The sequence below is a fragment of the Megalops cyprinoides genome, chromosome 12, assembly GCF_013368585.1.
Source record: "Megalops cyprinoides isolate fMegCyp1 chromosome 12, fMegCyp1.pri, whole genome shotgun sequence".
NCBI lineage: Eukaryota > Metazoa > Chordata > Actinopteri > Elopiformes > Megalopidae > Megalops > Megalops cyprinoides.
Window position 1 is genome coordinate 316,119 of NC_050594.1, and position 15,000 is coordinate 331,118.

Genomic DNA, 15,000 nt, shown 5'->3' on the forward strand with positions numbered 1-15,000 from the left:
AGAGAGAAGAGAGGGGGAAAGGGGCAGAGGCTCTGGCTGTTCACCTGCTGATTTCACACCTGCTGCACTCTGATTCTGATCTCCGCACCAGCAGACTGGCTTTAGTTAAATGGCATGTTCATCACAGTGACTCCATGGCTGTGCTGTAAGGTAGTCTGCTGAAATGGAGAGATGGCATTCTCTCTGTACTCAGGTTTATGATAATGCCTTCACTGAAACTCGCATACCAGTGAACAGTGGTGTTGGTGCTGGAATGAGTTCATTATTCTAACAAGCTTGGACCTGGAGCTTAATTACAGAGCTGCCGCCGTTAGTTAATTGCTGCTTTCCACTGTGTTTAACGCCCATTGTCTCGCTCTGCCTGAGCCTCCCGGAAGCATTATGACATCAAACTGCTCAGCGCAATTAGAAATGTTAGCAATCAAAGACAATCCAGTAATTGGACTGCTGTTATGAGAGTCAGAGAAGTCAGAGAAAATAATGGACTGAGCTCTGATCTGGGGTCAGAGGGGGATGGGTTGAGCACTGATCTGGTGTCAGAGGGTGATGGGTTGAGCACTGATCTGGGGTCAGAGGGTGATGGGTTGAGCACTGATCTGGGGTCAGAGGGTGATGGGTTGAGGACTAATCTGGGGTCAGAGGGTGATGGGTTTAGCACTGATCTGGGGTCAGAGGGTGATGGGTTTAGCACTGATCTGGGGTCAGAGGGTGATCGGTTGAGGACTGATCTGGGGTCAGAGGGTGAAGGGTTGAGCACTGATCTGGTGTCAGAGGGTGATGGGTTGAGCACTGATCTGCGATACTCTTCTGTTATAATGTTTTTTTTCACATTCCTGTCAGGTCCCTGAGTTGTTTGGTCCTGTCCGCACGGTGGCAGAGGGTAAAGGTGACAGTGTGCTCATCGGCACAACCCGCAACTATGTTCTGCAGGGCGCCTTACAGGGCGAGTTCACCCCCATCACACAGGTAAGTGGCAGCAAGGACAGGTAGAGGTGTACCCACACCTTCAGGTGTCTGTCTGTGATAGACTGTGCTTGAAATGAAATAGTTATAAATTACAACTGAACATATTGCATGTATTCATATCTGATATCAGTGGTGCTCAGTCCACATTACAGATGCTTACTGTTGTGAAGTACTGTTGAAGAATGTATAGTGGTATCATATATATATATATGATATGTAACTGTACTGGCAGTGAAAACAAATCAGTCATCTCTTTAAGAGGGATGTGTGCCGAACAGTTTGCAGTGTATTGGGTTATTGAGAGTGAGGTGTTGGTGCTCAAACGTGGACATAACATTCTCACAACACTCTTTCAGGGACACACTGATGAGCTGTGGGGCCTGGCAGTGCACCCCAGCAAACCCCACTTTCTCACCTGCGGCCACGACAAGCACGTCAGTCTGTGGGACTCCCGCTCACACCAGCCTGTCTGGACCAAAACCTTGGAGGTATGCAGCCCCCAGGAGAAGCCCTGAGTCTCCCAGTCACCCGAAACCTTCCCCAGAGCGAGCAGTGTGATGGCAGCTAGCACACTCTCTCTACAGCAGCTAACACTCTCTCTACAGCAGCTAACACACTCTCTCTACAGCAGCTAACACACACTCTCTACAGCAGCTAACACACTCTCTACAGCAGCTAGCACTCTCTCTACAGCAGCTAACACACTCTCTACAGCAGCTAACACTCTCTCTACAGCAGCTAACACACTCTCTACAGCAGCTAACACACTCTCTCTACAGCAGCTAGCACTCTCTCTCTACAGCAGCTAGCACTCTCTCTACAGCAGCTAACACTCTCTCTACAGCAGCTAACACACTCTCTCTACAGCAGCTAACACTCTCTCTCTACAGCAGCTAACACTCTCTCTACAGCAGCTAACACTCTCTCTCTACAGCAGCTAGCACTCTCTCTACAGCAGCTAACACTCTCTCTACAGCAGCTAACACACTCTCTCTACAGCAGCTAACACACTCTCTCTACAGCAGCTAACACTCTCTCTCTACAGCAGCTAACACACACTCTCTACAGCAGCTAATACACTCTCTCTACAGCAGCTAACACACTCTCTCTACAGCAGCTAACACTCTCTCTCTACAGCAGCTAACACTCTCTCTACAGTGCAGTGTGACAGCAGACTCCTCTTCAGACAGTTCAGCACATGGACTGCAGATAGGCCCGTTGAGTTTGGGCTGTACTGGTATTGTGTATCTAGATGTGGTGTTTGGGCCGGGGGATCTTTGTCACCATGGTGATCTTTACTGGGGTGATCTGTGTTGCTCACACGTACAGGATGCTGCCCAGTCGGCTGGATTCCACCCCTCAGGCGCTGTGGTTGCCATAGGAACACAGACGGGCAGGTGAGGACAGTGCGCTGTAGCTGTGTCTCACTCTGTCCCTGCCTGTGGCCTGGACGTTAGTGACGCGAGGCTGCCACCTGGTGTCCACTGAGTGCGGCACAGCACACAGCTTCTTACAGGAGGAGCTGCGCTCTGTTACTGTAGACCATCCAACATTACACTGAATGTGTGTGTTTAAGAAGTCTTTAAGAATTTGAATTGAATATAGCCTCAGCTAGTTTAGTATTAATTGCTGTTTATGTGAGTTCAGAGCTCGTGAGCAAGATCTCACACTGTTAACAGTAGGCATTGCCTCACTGCATGCGGTTGCTGCTGATAGTGGAGATTTTGTGCTTGTGTGTGTTTTGCTGAAGCTGGACCGTCCTGTGTCACACAGATGGCTTGTTCTAGACACTGAATCCAAGGACCTGGTCACAGTTCACACAGATGGGAATGAGCAACTGTCCGTCATGCGATTCTCTCCAGGTTGGAATGAAGAATTTTCTCCTTCCTTTATGGCAGAACTGCAGACTTTAAAAAAGCTGCTTAACTTCAAACTTCCAGGAATTAGAACAGAATCTGACACCGCTGTCATAAACAGGCAAACTCACATTTGAAATGCTGGATCTTCTCTTGCTGTGGAGTGTGTGTAAGTGCTGGATCTTCTCTTGCTGTGGAGTGTGTGTAAATGCTGGGAGACCTGGTCACACATTTAGCTGCACACAGGAGGAGTATGCACTGCAGGGCGTTAATCACCCCGACACTCCGCACAGGGCCAGTGCTCAGCGGAAACGCCCAGTCTGGCCTCACTGTAGGCGATATCTGAGCCTGATACATCCAACACTGAGCCAGTGACATCATGGCTGTGCGATGCCTTTGAAAGGTGACAGGGCAGACGCTTTTGGGAAGTGACCTTTCTGCAGGCCCAGCTGTGTGGGGCTGAACTCTCGTCTCATTTTCAGATGGTAATTTCCTCGCCATCGGATCTCATGACAACTACATCTACATCTACGCTGTGGGTGAGAGTGGGAGGAAGTACAGTCGGGTGGGGAAGTGCTCGGTAAGGGCCATTACCTACAATGCACTAAACAACTGTTATTTTAAACAAGCTTAAAGGAATTACACAAGACTTACCAAATGTCAGATCATACACATAAGTGAATTAGCACTCTGGTAATGCAGTGTGACATTAAAAGAGTCTGAAGTTTTCTTACAGTAAGTAGTCTGTAATGCTTTATGGATTAGGCCAAAGTTTAATCTGTACTTAGAAAGTACATTTGCCCAGAACTGTCTCCTGTTAATATCCACAGCACAAGACTTGCCCATGTGGCTGTGAGGTGTTAATATCCAGCTGCATACATATGCAAACGTTAGCTGTAAGCTGCTTAACAAACAAATAATAATAATGAAGGTATTTAGCTTACATCATTAAATGTGATATTTCTTATTTTTAGATGTAATTATAGGATTAGTCTATCTGGGGCCACCTTTTTCAGTTCAGACAGACCACTTTGATGCGTTTGCAGTAAGACCAGGCCCTGGCACTGTGCTCTCATCCTCCTCCTCCTCCCTCAGGGACACTCCAGCTTCATCACACACATGGACTGGTCTGTGGACTCACAGTATCTCATGTCAAACTCAGGAGACTATGAAATTCTCTACTGTGAGTATGCTGAGAGCGAGAGCTTTGCAAAGAGGTTATCAGGCGGTGCATAGTAATTCAGATGTATTTATAAGGCAGTTTGCCTTTAATCAGAAGGCTTCAGGCTGAATACCAAGGCTGCCTGATGTGCTTCAGTAATAGTGTGCGGTGATGTGAATGGCAGTCTGTGGTGAATAAAGCTGTAGTTAAAGCAGTGCTGTCTGTGGGCGGCATGTGAAGAGCATCACCCTGCGTGTCCCTGCTCCTTCGTCCTGCAGGGATCCCGTCTGTGTGCAAGCAGGTGGTGAGTGTAGAGACCACCCGTGATATCCTGTGGACCTCCTGCACCTGCAGCCTGGGCTTCCACGTTTTCGGTGAGCCCCACGCCACGCCGGCCGGTTCAGCGGTGTGTGTCTTTAGAACAGAGCACTGCATGGCTCTGGCTCCCGTGTCGTGGGTCTGCCCTGCGCGTGTTGTGTTCAGACCCTTGGTACAGGGAGACCTCCTTTCTGTGCCTCTTCACATTGCTGACTGTTACTGCATGCAGTATGAAAACATGACAATGTTTATTAGCATTCCTGCTGTTCATCTCTCTCTCTCTCTCTCTTCCCCTCCCCCTGTCTCTCTTTCTCTCTCTCCCTCTCTCTTCCCCTCCCCCTGTCTCGCTCTCTCTCTCCCTCTCTCTCTCTCCCTCTCTTCCCCTACCCCCTGTCTCTCCCCCCTCTCTCCCTCCCTCTCTCTCTCCCTCTCTTCCTCCCTCTCTCTCTCTCCCTCCCTCTCTCTCTCTCTCTTTCTCTCCCTCTCTCTCTCTCTCTCTCTCTCCCCCTCTCTCTCTCCCTCTTTCTTCCCCTCCCCCTCTCTCCCCCTCTCTCTCTCTCCTTCTCTCTCTCTCTCTCTCTTTCCCTCTCTCTCTCTCTCTTTCCCTCCCTCTCTCCCTCTCTCTCTCTCTTTCCCTCCCTCTCTCCCTCTCCCTCTCTCTCTCTCTCTCTCTCTCTCTCTCTCTCTCTCTCAGGGCTGTGGCCAGAAGGCTCTGATGGAACTGACATCAATGCTGTATGCAGATCCAATGAAAAGAAGCTTCTTGTCACCGGTGACGACTTCGGAAAAGTCCATTTGTTCTCGTACCCCTGCTCTCAGTTTCGGGTGAGCGCCTGTCTTCCTTCAGACAGTATGGAACAGGGAGAGGGCAGAGTTTGGGGGGGGGGGGGTGACTCTGGGTATTGACTCACTCTTTGTCTCTTCAGGCTCCAAGTCTCATCTATGGCGGCCACAGCAGTCACGTGACCAATGTGAACTTCCTGTTTGACGACAGTTACCTGATCTCCACCGGGGGGAAAGACATGAGCATCATGCAATGGCGAGTGGTATAAAGCGGCCACTAGGGGGAGGCAGAGAGCCAGGGCATACTCTGATGGAGGGGGGAGGGGGGAACCTGTCCCAGAAAGCCTTTGCTGCACATGCAGCTCAAATGGGGAGAACAAAGACGCAGCGGTGGCAGCTGCAGGCAGATGTGGTGGAAACATCCGCCAGTCCCTTTTCTGTGTTATTTTATTTTATTTTTATTTCACAGCTCAGGAAAACAACAATGGTATTTGAAATTAATACAGCTCCTCACCATTATGGCAGCAATACAAGCTGACAAACACCATTCCGCCTTGGAAACACAAACAAGATCTTTTTACAACCTAGTTTGCATGGATGATTCTCACAGGTAATGCACAGTTTTCTTACTGTTTTATGTAAGTTAAGTCTGCAACGATAACCAGTCAATCCATGTCTAGCCATTGGGCAATATACTCCGTCACACTAATGCCTTTCAGAGACTGTAAATACCTGTTTGTTTCTGTGTTGCTGTGTGTCGTTTATGCTGAGATCAGCACAGCTGTCATCTCAGCTATGACTCTTTGCTGCCACCCTCTGGCTACATGAGGAACTACTTTGCTCCACCTCGACCAAGTCAACTGTGCCGTCACTTCACTTTCCCTTTGCCTTCTTTCACAGTTCTTACAGATTAAACTCATCTATCGTGTTAATCTTTTTAATACAAATAACCAATCAAAATTTGGAACCAGTGCATGTATCATACTTCTCAAAATCTGAGAGAAAACATGTTACCTTTTGAGATTGTCTCGTACTTCCAAATGCTGTTGCTTCGCATGAGATGTGTTACAGGGGGGAGGGGGTCTTTTAGACCAGGAGAGGGTTGGACTCACTCACAGAAGAAGGCTGACATTTTCATCTCCTTGAGGTAAAATGCTTTATTAACTCTTCAGGCTCTCCAAAATACACACAGGGCTCAGACACACAGACACATCTGAACAGGAAAGTGCACTCAGCCACCCTGATGTGTGTTTACTGCAGCAAGAGGCAGCCTGACCGGTGCGTCGGCCTGACCGGTGCGTCGGCCTAACCGGTGCGTCGGCCTGACCGGCGCGTCGGCCTGACCGGCGCGTCGGCTTGACCAGTGTGTCGGCTTGACCAGTGTGTCGGCTTGACCAGCGCGTCAGCCTGACCGGCGCGTCGGGCCTGATGAGTGCGTCGGCCTGACCGGTGCGTCGGCCTGACCGGTGCGTCGGGCCTGATGAGTGCATCTGTTTGTGTGCCTCTTCACTGGTGACATATTAACCACACGTGGCAGGTCCTCGTGTCTCCATGGATACGGCTCAGAATTGCTGTGTTATTATAACTCTGATCCCAATGTTTATGTCTGGCTTTTCATTAACTACGTTCATCACTTATTACATATTTCAAACTCTGCCGAGCTCCGTCTCCACGCAAGGAAACCACATTCTCCCACAGACTGCAGGGCACTGTCACAAACCATGGCTATATTAATGTAATCTTCTTTTTACACCTCAAAAGAAAAAACTCTGATCAAAAAAGAACTTTGTCATGCTTTCATATCGCATACCTAAACATTATCACTGCGTATTAACCTGTGGAGGTGTGTGATGGTAACCATGGCGCCATTGCTGATGGGATGTGAGGGGTGTGGTTCGGGTGTGGGGTGCGATGGACGGATATATTAGGAGAATGAGAATGGGGAAAATGGGAATCTGAATGATTGCAAAGCACTGTTTCCAATGGGGGATGTATGTAGGAAAAGGACATGGTTAAAATAAATGTTAGCTTCCATTATGACACTAATACAACTCATTGTGTTTGAGAGTAAATATGAATTAAATTCATTCAACCATGTGAACTTGTTTGTGGTTTGAAATGTTTGTCCTTTAATTGTATAATATAATTTTACATTATTATATATGAATATATAGAACACTGAAATGATGATTTTATATAAATATATTGTACACATAATGTGTACATATATATACACATTATATATATATATATATATATATATATGTATATATATATGTATATACATGTATACATATGTGTACTCATATGCTGTATATAATGATTTATGTGTGCATGTGTGTGTGTGAGAGTGTGCGTGTGAGAGTGTGTGTGTGAGTGTGCGTGTGCGCGTGCGTGTGCGCGTGTGTGTGAGTGTGTCTGTGTGAGAGTGTGCGTGTGTGTGTGTGTGTGCGTGCGTGCGTGCGTGCGTGCGTGCGTGCGTGCGTGCGTGCGTGCGTGTGTGTGTGTGTGTATGAGTGTGTCTGTGTGAGAGTGTGCGTGCGTGCGTGCGTGTGTGTGTGTGTGTGAGTGTGTCTGTGTGAGAGTGTGTGTGCGTGCGCGCGTGTGTGTGTGTGTGTGTGTGTGTGTGTGTGAGTGTGTCTGTGTGAGAGTGTGTGTGCGTGCGTGTGTGTGTGTGTGTGTGTGTGTGTGTGTGAGTGTGTCTGTGTGAGAGTGTGTGTGTGTGTGTGTGTGTGTGTGTGTGTGTGTGTGTGTGTGAGTGTGTCTGTGTGAGAGTGTGCATGTATGTGTGTGCGTGCGTGCGTGCGTGCGTGTGTGTGTGTGTGTGTATGCCCTGTCAGACTGTCCGGCAGGTCTGCTGCGTGTCTGTAACCGCTGCTCAGGTGCCTTGGGCTACATCAGCAGAAGCTGCACAGCATGTTTACACTGTCCACAGCTGGGCTCTGCATACACAGCCGGACCCCACAGTCCCACTTACACACTCCCAGAGTGCACACTCTCACTTACACACTCCCAGAGTGCTTTTCCACACTCTCACTTACACACTCCCAGAATTAACACTCTCTCTCACACACTCCCAGAGTGCACACTCTGTCTCACACACTCCGAGTGCATGTCCACACTCCTACTTACACACTCCCAGAATGCACACTCTCACTTATATACTCTCAGGGTGCACACTCTCACTTACACACTCCCTGAATTCACACTCTCTCTCACACACTCAGAGTGCATGTCCACACTCCTACTTACACACTCCCAGAGTGCACAGTCTCACTTACACACTCTCACTTACACACTCCCAGAGTGCTTTTCCAGAGATCACCCAAGGCATTCTGGGTAACGGCAGGAAAGGAGTTCTGTCCTCAGACTGCCTGGCTCCGTCTGCAAACGCGCTTCGGCTGCCTGGGACCTTTTTATCGCCAGCGTCCGGTGACAGTCCTGCAGGCCAAAGTGTTTTCCATGCAAGCGTGGTCCTACACAGGGGAAAGTGCGTTCCGGTTTGCCCCCTGCGTGTTCAGGGCATTGCACTGCTGCTGTCTTTAACAGCACCCACACAATTTACTTCAAACTTTAGCTGCTCTGCTTACATAAATAGTGACATGGTAGATGGTGTGCAAGGACATGTGGTGTTTGAGTTTACAGCGCATATGTCATGGTGGAAAGCGCGAAGCTTTATTCTCTGTCTCGCTGGGATGTCGAAGAGAGAGAGAGATACGAGCGGAGTCGTTACTGTGTGCCGCCAGTGGGCAGCAGAGCGCCGGCCGTATTACGTTGAATCATATTTAAGCTCTTCCTTCCCTCTTCCAAACACCGCGGGGAAGAAGGAAAGATGGCAACTCTGGAGCCGCTGTCATCAACGCCCCGTCCTTTCAGACAGACAGGAGCCAGCATCGCTGCAACATGGCAGTGAGGAGAGTCAGCAGAAAGCGCGAGTGGAATGCAAAGCGGTCACGAAGCGACGCGAAAACCTCGGAATCCTCGCGTAGCTTTTCAGCATCAGCCGCAGCCTGATACTGCATGTCCCGACAGTCAGAATATACCACATAGCATTTCTGTATTATTCATATATTTATTAATATTACAGCATTTACACTGCGGTCAAACCTGCCCAGAGAGGAGAAAGACTATCTAGTGATTATCTCTTCATTTCAACGCTGCACTGAAAAGGGAGAGAAGATGAGGTAAGCATCGGAGACGCGTGCGTTCGCTGAGACACGCGTGCGGCGCGTCTGCCCCCCATCCCGTATTATTTACTTATATTTGGATCTTCTTTGTGTAAAAATTCAGTGTTTTACTTTCGCTCTTTTGATTATTTGAAACTGGCTTTGCCTCGGGACGGTTTAGGATGTCCGCAGGATAGCGTAATAGCGTACTAATTATGCCGGCATGGTGTAACTGCATTTCTTAAGGTGGGGTAGTGTCACTTTACGACTGAATGAAATTGTATTTATCTTAAATAACAAAATATAAATCGCATAAAATCGCATAAAATTTGCATGCTTTAGTTAAGCTTTTGTGTGCACCTTTCTCTTCGTTTTTACCTGCATCTTCATTTCCGTCCGTTAAACGCTCACCAGAACGGTCATTGTAAAGCACTATTTAGCATGTTATCTGCGAGAATGGGGGGTATGTTGTCATGGAAACGAGACTACACATGTGTTCGTAAGCCATGTATAACGTGGTAATAGTGCAGAATACGGCATCGGAAGGACATCCATTGAGGCGCGTTGCAGCTGTACGGACATGAGCTGGAAAGAAATTTTGCAGTGTCACGGAATGTCTGCTTTTGCGAATGAGCGAATGTATCTTGTGTTATTATTATTATTATTACTATTATTACTATTATTATTACTATTATTATTATTATTATTATTATTATTATGACGGAACAACAAAGACAGGGAGAGTCGAGCTGAATGACAAAGATGCACATGAACAGATGCATATGCGTCATTGGGGGGGTGCGCGAGCTCCAGACTCGGCGCGTGCTGCCTCGTGAAGGTCACTCGGCCGTGATACCGGAGCCCCGCGCGCTGTTACCCCGCTCGTCCCGCCCCGAGCGCGTGCGCAGACCGGTTCCCGTCCCTCCCAGTGACGCGGTGACACACCTCCAACCCCCCCCCCTCCCCCGGGCCCCCGGGGAACGCCATTGTCACGGTCATAATGCTCCCGGCGAACCATATGGAGCAAAATACAGAATTTCAGGTGACGTAAACGATTATCACAATAGGAGATACAAAGAAATGAGGACACAGAAATCTAAATTGTATGTTGAATTATAAATGAATAGCAGCATGGGAGTTGGCCTGTTATTTCAAATGTGAGTGCAGAAGTATGTCTCCTCTTTCACCAGCTCATCTGAGCATTACTGACCTCTAAGTGACAACCTTTCACCAAATTATGTTCCAGCTGACTGATTTGTTGAATGCTGCTAACGTTTTCTTTGCCAACCAATGATTGTACGTCCAGCTGAATATTAGCGGCTCAGAGTGTCAGTGGAAGAGTGGTTTGATGGCACTGGCCTGCTCAGTCTCTACCTCCCCTCCTCTCATATGAATGTGCTGTCGACTGCTATTTGTGCAGAAACAGGATTACTAGAATGGTCCTGCTCTTTGTATAGAAACAGGATTACTAGAATGGTCCAGCTCTTTGTGTAGAAAAAGGATTACTATAATGGTCCAGCTGTATCAGAATAATGCTCAAATGAATTCTGTAGTTATGCACTGGTGATGAAAGGGTCTGAATCATAATGTTTGTTGAAATTTGCTTAAAATCATATTAGAGTGATGAGGCAATGAATGGAGTAGGTGGTATTCAGGTAAGCCCTTGATGTTAATCAAGGCAGGTACTGAGTATAACCTAAGTTCGGCATGGAGAGTGCAATGATTAACCAGTCATCAGTCATCAATATCTGTGATCTCTAGTGCCGCGAGTAACACTGAACTGACATACTTCAGCAGTTTTTTTTGCAAAGAAATTGTCATGTTGTTGCTGCTTGTCTCAGAGGGCCAAGCCAAGCTCCAGTATTGTAGACACCTACATGTCTGTCTACTAGTTTATGGTAAAATGAAACACCCTGAGTGCCTTTTTAATTATTGTATTAATATTAATGAAGGTAGTGGGTATGATCTGAGGATCACAGATGCTCCTGTGTGAAACAGTGACACGTTTTTCCTGATTCAGGCCATACTGCAGTGCCCATGCAGGCTACGGAAACACGCTAACGGTAGCATACAGCCTAATAGACGTCATGCTCCTCTCACCTGATCTGAGATCAGTGTGCAGTGTGCTCTTTCCACTTGGGGAGAGGAGGCCTTGCACAGCCCCTGTGTTTCTTTTTTCCAAAAGTGTGTTATATTTGAGCAGATGCCCTTCAGTGGAGAGAGGCCATATGTTTAGTCTGTCACAGGAGACCTCTCCTTGGGTCTGTAGTGCTGTGTCCTGTGGCAGCCCTCGTCCTGGGTGTTGAGAGAGGCGTCTGTGCTGCTGGGGCCTGTTTTGGAAAAGCTTGAAAGCTTGAATGCTGTTAACCCTGTTTAGCTTGAAGAAGAGTCTGTAGCAGAGGTCTCCAAATTCAGCCACGTCCCCCTCACTTTAATTGGTTGTGAGGCCAACTGCAGAAGATTGGTTAGATGCTTTGATTGGGTGTAACATCCTCAAAAAATGTGTACACTCCCCCCTCCCTCTGATGAGGATGCAGTAGGTGCTGTTTCTTGGCTTGAACCCTCAGAGTCCCAGTTCTTATTCCTCTCAGGACAGCAGAGAGATCATCAGTCCGGCCTGGGATTTATTTCAGTCTGACTGTCTGCAAGTCTGTAAATTTGTTGAAAAGCCTGTTCTGAACATGCAGTAACATATTCATGTGAATTCAAATTTTGTTCCATGTGGAGGAGTTGAAAGAGGATTGGTACTCTTACCAGTATGGTTCTGTAGCAGTGGTTTGGGTGGTGGGTTTACGGCCTTAAAGGGCACATGCTTTTTGTGTCATGTATCTTGGTGCTTAGACTTACCTGCTGTGGTAAAGGTAACACAGCTGACCAATGGGATATAGCTCCACGTAACAGCTTCTGCGAGTGATGGGAGATTGAGCGTCCAAATCATTTCCAGAATGGCTGGAACAATCACGTGCTACAGAGACGTACAGATCTCAACAAATCACAGTGCTTTACCATGGAGACTGTCTTTTAATTGGTTCATGGCTGGCTGTAACTGTAGAGCAGCTGAGTGCTGTGGCTATCGCTATGGCGGCTATTGCTATGGCGGCTATGCCTATGGTGGCTATCGCTATGGTGGCTATTGCTATGGTGGCTATCGCTATGGTTGCTATCGCTATGGTGGCTGTCGCTATGGTGGCACACCCCGCTGCTGTTCTGCGGTGTGGAAGGTCTGGACTCTCTTTGCCGAAACCAGATAGACTTACACGACTGGACAGTCCTCTCTGTTGTCTGGGCAACCACTGAAAGAGTAACTCCCCATGTCTCCATGGCAACCTGAGAGGACACTCAAAGGCATTAGTGCTACCTGTGTGACTTCATGGCACGTCTGGCTTGTCTGCCATTGGCCCTGATGCAGGGCGTGGCCTGGGGGGGGGGGGGGGGGCGCTTTTGGACGCGATGATACTCTGTAATAACACAATGATGCTTTCCTTGCCTTTGTGTGTGGGCAAACACATTACTCTTTTTCCATTTAATTTAGAGCCGTGTTCCTGTGGGAGAACAGACCCCTCTGGTGAGAACGCTTGCAGAAAAGCGTTTGATGGTATTAGTGTGACATTCTCTGTCCATGCAATGCCAGTCTGCTTGTGGATAAACACGTGCAGTGGAAGGAGGCAGTGAGTAGCGCCTGGGAAAAGGGTGTGATGAGATTTCCTGGCCTCTTGCACTGTGGGGGTCCAGGGGAGTGCTCAGTGCTTCTACCCACAGGTCTCAGTGCTTCTACCCACAGGTCTCAGTGCTTCTACCCACAGTGCTCAGTGCTTCTACCCACAGTGCTCAGTGCCTGCAGCTGAGAAGTGCTCCACTGCGCACTCATATGCTTCCATTCTTTGTCTTGCCATTAAAGTGATGTGAAGGAGAGAGGCAGTTTGCAGTGAGTTCCCACACAGTGCCAGTGGGTGTGTTTTTGCGTTTGATCTTAAGATGAGCTGACTGCTGCTTTCAGGTCAGGATATTCCAGAAGTCACAGCCGATTACTGTGAGCAGCACAGGTAGTGTTGGTGGGCGGAGCCTCATCCTGTCAGCTCACTCCACTCTAAAGAGGGCCCTCATTGGCTGCCGCCCGTGCGCTAGGAGCGGGAGAGCTGTGGTGTTGCCTGACGCACTCTGCTTCTGCTGCTGTCCTCAGAGTCGAGCAGAGCAACAGAAATGAGCGACAGCCTTTCCAGCCGCCTCACCACTGCTCATGTTAATCCTTATCTGGGCTAAAGGACTTGCACGGTTCTCTCATATCTGTAAGGTGCAGTCACAGAGTGGCATTCTGTGCATTTATCTGTCATTGCTGTGTATATTCTGGGCTGGATGCAGGAGCTTTGCCCCTGTGCGTCGCTACAGGAGGCAGAGTGTGGGTGGGCCAAGCTAAGAGTCACAGGTGATCCTTTCAGGCTGCTCCTGAAAGCCCTGCCACAGCCTCACACCTGTTTTCAGTGTGTTGGTCTGATGGGAGTGTGTGTGGAGGTGACAGAAGGCGTTTACAGACATATTAAAGACTGAAGGCTTTCTGAGTCTGTGTTAACAGCTGGACTGTTGGTAGGGAGTGGGTTTAACCCCCTGTCTGACAGAGGCTAGGTCCAGGTTTGGATGAGGTGAGAAGGACATGCTCCTTGGAGCTCGTGTCTTCGCCATTAAAGAGACACACATTCAGCATGAGGAGGCAGAAGGCCCTGGTTTCGGTTACCATGGAGATGCATGAGCCCTCTGCTCTGAGGAGAGAGTCCAGCAAGGCTTTGGTGACTGCTGTGTCTCTCCCGTCCCCTCTCCCATGTGGAACAGACAGCATTACTGACCCTGACTCCTGTGTGTGGAACAGACAGGATATATGGCTGTGACCTTGGTTTCATTTAGCTGGAAGGTTGCCGGTTGGATCTTCTCTAGCCCTTAAATGATACCACACTCACAGACACAGCAAAGCATCAGATTTTACAGGAAAAATGTCAATGTAGCGTAAGCTAGCATGGGAGCCAGCAGACTATTCCAAATTATTCTCGTAATTTTTACATTTCACGCTAGTGATGGCAGTCCTCTCAGGCTCATGAGCATTCTGGTCAGTTGAAAAACACATTGTTAATTTAAGGTAAAACAGCTATTGTCTTTTAGATTGCTTCAACTAAGTCTGCATGGCTCCGAAAACATTGTGCAGGAAACGGTGGCTAAAGATATGCAGTGTAAATGATGGGCTTGTTGTCAGATGCTTTGTGGCATGAGGAGGAAATTGCAGGCCTGTCAGAGACAGCCTCAGGAATAGAGCCAGCACAGGCAGGTCCATGACTGCGTGTTTATGTGGAGAAGCGTGTGGGCAGAGTGATGTCAGTGCTGGTGCAGTCTGTGAAAAATGTTGAATCAGACGAGGGATTCGCTGTGTGCCGAGGGTCCTGTGCCTCCTGTCCACCCACACAGCCCGGAGATTTCCGTCAGTCACACGCTGCTCTTTGATTATGGACTGACTCATGCGTATTGCATCTCCCTGCCAGGCCGTTTCACAGCAAGGAGCTTAGAGTAAGAAACACATCGGCAGGATTTCCTGAAGTGGGCAGTTACAGCATTACAGCCTGCAGTTACAGCATTACAGCCTGCAGATACAGTATTACAGCCTGCAGATACAGTATTACAGCCTGCAGATACAGCATTACAGCCTGCAGTTATAGCTTTACAGCCTGCAGTTACAGCATTACAGCCTGCAGTTACAGCATTACAGCCT

The 15,000-nt window shown here is 48.4% G+C and overlaps 1 protein-coding gene across 6 annotated transcripts in view; it reads left to right on the top strand.

The window, feature by feature from the left end:
• The window catches only part of eml1 (EMAP like 1), a 72,632-nt gene extending 65,506 nt beyond the window's left edge, over positions 1–7,126 (top strand). For all 6 annotated transcript variants that reach the window (XM_036541700.1, XM_036541697.1, XM_036541698.1 and 3 more), the window contains 9 exons: positions 841–966; positions 1,323–1,454; positions 2,296–2,363; positions 2,740–2,828; positions 3,305–3,402; positions 3,918–4,005; positions 4,263–4,358; positions 4,997–5,127; positions 5,229–7,126. In XM_036541700.1, coding sequence (XP_036397593.1) covers positions 841–966; positions 1,323–1,454; positions 2,296–2,363; positions 2,740–2,828; positions 3,305–3,402; positions 3,918–4,005; positions 4,263–4,358; positions 4,997–5,127; positions 5,229–5,354 — 954 coding nt within the window. In that variant the 3' untranslated portion in view covers positions 5,355–7,126. The remainder of the gene's footprint in view (positions 1–840; positions 967–1,322; positions 1,455–2,295; positions 2,364–2,739; positions 2,829–3,304; positions 3,403–3,917; positions 4,006–4,262; positions 4,359–4,996; positions 5,128–5,228) is intronic.
• Positions 7,127–15,000: the final 7,874 nt, after the last annotated feature.